The sequence below is a fragment of the Gekko japonicus genome, unplaced genomic scaffold, assembly GCF_001447785.1.
Source record: "Gekko japonicus isolate JY-2015 unplaced genomic scaffold, Gekko_japonicus_V1.1 scaffold276, whole genome shotgun sequence".
NCBI classification, from domain to species: domain Eukaryota; kingdom Metazoa; phylum Chordata; class Lepidosauria; order Squamata; family Gekkonidae; genus Gekko; species Gekko japonicus.
In genome coordinates this window covers 84308-90437 of record NW_015171510.1, presented here as the reverse complement: position 1 = coordinate 90437, position 6130 = coordinate 84308, and the positions used below count along the sequence as shown (strand labels likewise).

Sequence of the window (6130 nt, the reverse complement as noted above, 5' to 3'; positions counted from 1 at the left end):
CTATGTCTTCTGTAAATCTGGAGGGAAAGGCCCAGGAGTAGAGGGCCCATCCATTCCTGACACAGTAAATGGTCCATGAGTGTTCAGCACCGATGGAAACTATAAAACAGAAAGAGATGTTAAAATTGTAAGACTTTAAAAGGCTTTGTTTGCTTTGATATTTATCCTTGTCACTCATCGCTGATTATACCAAGGCCTTTGTATCACTCAAAGCTATCAAAATTTCTTTTCTTTTCTAATACACTTTTTCTAAGTTCTGAGTTTTTCATTTGAGCTGCTGGTGAGCAGAATATGGACCAATTTCACAGAACTATTACTGAGAAAGAACAGTAAGAATGGGGTTGCCTTTCAGTTCGACATTCATGCTATTAAATGGTCTTATCAAAGTGGTCCAGTGTTCTGAAATCTCAAAGGACCTTGTCTTGGGGAAAAAATCTTAAATTTTTACCACATCCTAACATCTTCACAGAGCTGTTTTTAACCATATAGAGATAGATGAAGATGAGTAGCTGTGTTACTTTGTAGCAGTAGTTTGATGTATGGCTAAATCTGGATCTGAAGAAGTGAGCCGTGACTCATGAAAGTTCATAAAGGTTTCCCTTGCTCGAAAGCCAGTCGAATCCGACTCTAGGGGGCAGTGCTCATCTCCATTTCCAAGCCGAAGAGCCAGTACTGTCCAAAGACATCTCCATGGTCATGTGGCCGGCATGACTAAATGCTGAGGCACACGGAACGCCTTCCCACCAAAGTGGTACCTGTTTATCTACTTGCAGTTTCTTGTTTTTGAACTGCTAGGTTGGCAGGAGCTGGGGCCAGAAATGGGGGTTCACTCCATCACGTGGCACTCGGGACTCGAACAGCCGAGCTACAGACCTTCCAGTCTGCAGCTCAGCGTCTTAACCTCTGAGCCGCTGCGGCCCTACCACAAATTTTGTTAGTCTTTAAGGTGCTACTGGACTCTTGTTTTACTTTAACCATATGGTTACTGAGGTGAAAGGCCAATCCAGACTGGTATATTTACTTTAACTATAGCCGTACAACATTTCTCCTTATTCTGTCCACTAGAATTTCAAGTGAAGAACCCATAAGAACTCTGGAAATCTGTATTTGGCTTCTGCCAACAGAGAAGCCCTTATGTATCAACTGTCAACATACAAGATTTTTAATATATAAATTGAAATTATATAAATATATATATAAATTCCAATGCTTCAGTCATCAGGGTTTGCTACAGATGAAGCTATCAAATATATCCTCAAAATAAAAAAAACATGTGGTACTTTTGACTTTTTCATATCAGCATCTATTAAAAAAAACGAGAAATCTCCTGATTATTACATTTTGCTTGGGTGGAGGGGATACAATTCAATGCCCAAATCAAAGATATATACTCTCCTTTTCACAACTATACTGTCTCTAAGCATTCTATAGTTTTAAAGGCTTGGGATAACTAATACAAAATCACACCATAGTTTAGAGGTTTAGGGAAGGGGCGTGCTCTCCAAATTTCGGTGGAAACACAAATGACAGACAAGTCTCCAAGCTACCCTGACAATCACATAGGTGTTACTTAGGAGAAAAATATTTTTATAGAGTTGCCTACATTTTTCACTTGTCTCTGTTATTAGGGAAGCAGATGGCTAAAAATCAGAGAGGTACAGATGAGCAGAAACCAATGCCCACCCCACTGTACAAAAGCAGTACCTCTGATACAACACACCAATATATTGTGAACCAGAAACCTCCAAAGGGTACACAACCATGCCCTAAAACTACAGCAAAGAAACAAGATACTGAATACTTTAATCAAATGTCTCATGTATTGGTGTCTTACAAGTAAAAAGGGGGAGGTAGATTGTTCCTTATTTTATTTATTATTTCAATTTATATACTGCCCCTCCCCCACAAAGTGGGGCTCAGAGCAGTTGACAGCAGTATAAAAACAGAGGTAATAAATGTTTGGTGTAGTGGTTAATTGTGCGGACTCTAATCTGGGAGAACCGGGTTTGATTCCCCACTCCTCCACTTGCACCTGCTGATGTGACCTTGGGTCAGTCACAAGCTCTGGCACAGCTGTCCTTGAAAAAGAGCAGTTTGTGTCAGAGTTCTCTCAGCCCCACCCACCTCACAGGGTGTCTGTTGTGGGGAGGGGAAGGGAAAAGGAGTTTGTAAGCCGCTCTGAGACTCCAAGTGAAGGGCGGGGTATAAATCCAATCTCTTCTTCCTCTTCTTCTTCTTCTTAGGCAGGTGCTTGTAATTGGCAGGGGTGAGAAAATCCAGTGCCCAGTTGCCACTGGCACCTTAGAGAATTTATGGTAGCAAATGGCACCTGAATTGCTGAAGAGAGGAAGCACCTAGGTTCTCCCCCCCCCATGCATGTTTTCCTTACTTTCTTCACTGCAGTCATTCATTGGAGAAAGGGCTAAAAACCCAGATGTTTTGATTACCAGACTGCGTTGAACTTCAGCACTTCTCAATGTAATGTACTGCCTGGAAGAAAAGGGATGGAGAAAGGACGGGAGGAGAGGCCGTCCTGGTGCGTTCTTAACAGAATTTCTCCTCTCACTAGAGTACCCAGGTCTCCATATCTTATCTTTCAAGCTGGCTCTTAAAAACGCATCCCTGGCTGCTAATAATTTATAGCTTAAACAAATAAACTCTCCACATTTAAGTGAAATTTAAGTTTTCACAAAATCCCGATGAAGGTCCAGCAACAGAATTCTTCCCGCTCTTTTCAGGCACTTACCTGGAAAAGGGTGTTAGCACCATGCAATCTTGCCGGACTGAGGGGAGCAACTGGGCTGAGTGTGCTCCAGAAATGGATACTGGACAGCAAGGGGCTTGGGGTCAGCAAAATAGGCGTCTGTGAGACATACAGAGCAGTATCACAAAACCAGCTTCGAGCATGCAAAATACCTGAAGCTCCCATTAATTTCAACACAATTCAACACTCCTGACTTTGGATATCAGTTCCAGAATGTTAGTAACTGCCAATAGGACCTGCCACCCAAAGTTGCAGGTCACCAGACACACAAAGCCATTGTTTTATTTTATTTTTTGGTATTGTGTGTGTGTGTGTGCGTGCGTGCCTGGTGTGCCCCTAGTGGGGCTTGGAGGCAAGGGACATTCAGAGCGGTGGCTTGCTATTTCCTGCCTCTGCATCACGCCCCTGGTATTCCTTGGAGGTCTCCCATCCAAGTACTTGCCGGGGTCAGCCCTGTTTAGCTTCCGAGATCAGTCTTGCCCAGCATATCCAGGTCAGGGCACAAAGCCATCATTTTAGAATGACGCAGTCTTCAGTTAATATGTGCAAACCCTAGAGGAAAATGGTGGCTGTGTGGAATAGAGAAAGCCAAAGATGATCACCTGAGCTGAATTAGTTCTCCATGTCAACACTTCATCCATATAAGCCTGTCCTAGTTTTAACCCACTTGAAAGTATTATGAAGAATGACAAGTTATATGCAATGTTAACCCTAGACACACTGCAAAAACCTGAGGATGCATGCTCAAACATTTTCCAGGGGCCATAAGAGTACCACCTGTATTCCAGTCTCATATTCCTATTCCTATGAAAAAAAGCTTACGGTCTTTACTCTATTTCCTTCAGCTACCTAATATTTTACTCAGGCAACATTAAGGAATCAAACTGAAGGAAACGATCAGTATGCAACAGCTGAATAAAGCACTCCGTAAAGAAGAAAAACTGTGCTCCTGAAAAAGACAAGCATAAACTGCAATGGGGCACAGACAATTTTCATGTGACTTCTTCCAACACAAGTACAAAAAAAGCGTGTTGGAAAACACCCAATTTATTTATTTATTGTTCAATTTATATCCCGCCCTCCCCAAAACAGGGTCAGGGCAGCTAACAATTAGGGCACAAAGCCAAGATGTATGAAAAGGAGCATACCACAGATTCCCAGATGTATACAAGGAGTGAAACAGACCCTTGTGCAGCTATTCTGACATTATATTTTATGTAACTTTTCTAAAGCAGGTCCTCACATACAATCAATTATAGCTAGAGACCTGCTAGGCCCAATACTGAAATCTCAGTTCAAGATCTGAAGAGAAATTCCCTTCTGACCCTAGCACATTTAACATTGCTGCAGACACGATGGTTAACCAAAGTTAAATAAGTAAGGGCAACATCTGCAACCTGGGAGGGAGGGAGTGTGGAGGGGAGGAGGGATGCTGTCCCCAAATCTGCTCCCAATTATGTGATCATCGTTAGAGAACTGGGAATACCTGTAGCCATCCTTATCGGCAATGCTCTTAAAAACTCAAGCTAGAAAGTCTGGATGTCCCGAAGGATTCTCTCCCCAGAACAGGATATGACAACTCTAAGCATTCTTAGCTGTTTTCATCCCTCACCATCATTTGATATAGATTATATAATTTTTTAAAGAGAATGAGTATAGTACTGTTGACAGTGTACCCGATCACATGGAATTCAGGGTAGATTTCCTTCCAGCTTCTCAAGGTATCACACTTTTCCTTGGCCTTCCAAAAAAACAGCACAACCTCTTTTCAAGAGGCCACTGAATCAGCATTCATTTTTCTACCTAGCTTGTAGTATACATATAGTGTATTGATTTTTTTTAAAATGAGAGAAGGTAGGATTACCTGTGAGAAAAGTGCTGGTGTAAGAGAAGCAGTCGGGAGGGAAGGGCTCAGTATCCCCAGTGGACTTGGGTCACTGCCCGTAATGACCAGAGTGGGAGCGATTTCCAGCCCTTTGGGCTTTCTAGTTCGACTATGATGGAACTCTTTTTCTAGCAGTGATGAACTCTGTTCTTTGGACTCCAGAGCTTGAATCTGAGAATGTTCTGTCTGCTGGCAAGCCACTGACTCTATCTCTGTGTCAATAATCAGATCAGAATTGGAACTTAAAGGTGGCAAAGGCAACCTAGTGGGAGCCTGTAGAGTTGGAGAAGTGGAGGATGCAAGTGATGTAGGAGTGAAGTTGGTAGTTAAGCTTGGCAAGGGTGCTGAAGTTTCAGCTGGAGTCATTTTGGGTGTCACTAAAGACTCCAAGGCTTGGAGAGTTTCATCTGAACCTGAAGGAAGGGGAGAAGCTGCTGATGTGTTAGAAGCCAGTTGAGTAGTAGAAGCAAGGGGAGAGATTGAAGGCTTTTTGGAGGACACGGTCACAAATTTTATGACTGAGAGTGTTGGTTCCTGAGGAGTTTTTTTCTCTGCCAGTTTCTCTGTGGGGTTCTCCATCTTGATTGGCTTAAAGAGTTTTACACAGGAGGAGGAGTTCAGGGAGTTCAAAGTAAATGAGGAATATAGGCCTGAGTGGATATAATCATTGCGGCTGGAGGACTTTGCACAGGTCTGAGGCTTCTCCTTCCCACAGTTCTCTGTGTCCTTGGTAGCATTACTGGCATCCACCAAGCCAGCCTGCAATTCAACATCACCCTCAGTCCTGCCAACTGCTAACGGATCCATGTTCAGAATCTCTGGGTAAGATACAAATTTGTAAACAAACTTCTGACCATTAACTTTTTTGATGATATTCTGTGGAAACAGAAATCCAAGGATGGGGGGGGAGAGAGAGAAAAAGATCAGCTAACTTTCCCATTTTTGCTACAAATGTGCACTTCAGTAAGGAAATACTACTTACAAAATGAGGCAAGTAATCAACAAGTATGTTTGTTATCTTTATACCCCTTAGGAAGCTTAGTGTGACATACATGGAGGTTCCTGGGGAATCACTGAATCACATGACCACAGACCACATGACTCTCCATCACTGAGGTCCATTTTAAAGAAAGCTTTACCATTTCTGTCAATGCTGAAAAAGCACAACCATGGCCAAAATAGGTAGCAACAAGAAGGGGGACCCGCGATACTCGCAGGGAGGAGAAGACGCTCCGCGGGAGGAGAAGGAAGCAGCCGCAGCCTTCTCCCCTGTGTCCCCCCCCATCCCTGGCACCCACGGCGAGGCCTGACCTCGGCCCACCAAGCTTCCTCGTCCCCTAGCGGTGGCAGTGGTGCCTTGCTGGCCCGCCGAACTCCCCCCCCCAGCGTTGGCGAGGCTTCGCCGGCCCGCCAAGCTTTCCCCCTTCCCCCCTCAGCAGCAGTGGCGGCAAGGCCTTGCCAGCCCACCGAAATTTCTCCTT

At 43.9% G+C, this 6130-nt stretch overlaps 1 protein-coding gene across 1 annotated transcript in view; it reads right to left on the bottom strand.

Annotated features, from left to right (window-relative positions):
* The window catches only part of ELK4 (ELK4, ETS-domain protein (SRF accessory protein 1)), a 32590-nt gene continuing 26460 nt past the window's right edge, over positions 1-6130 (bottom strand). Inside the window, exons 3-5 of the mRNA XM_015419348.1 lie at positions 4629-5525; positions 2747-2863; positions 1-99 (exon numbers count right to left, since the gene is read on the bottom strand). Of these exons, the coding sequence (XP_015274834.1) occupies positions 1-99; positions 2747-2863; positions 4629-5525 (1113 nt within the window). The remainder of the gene's footprint in view (positions 100-2746; positions 2864-4628; positions 5526-6130) is intronic.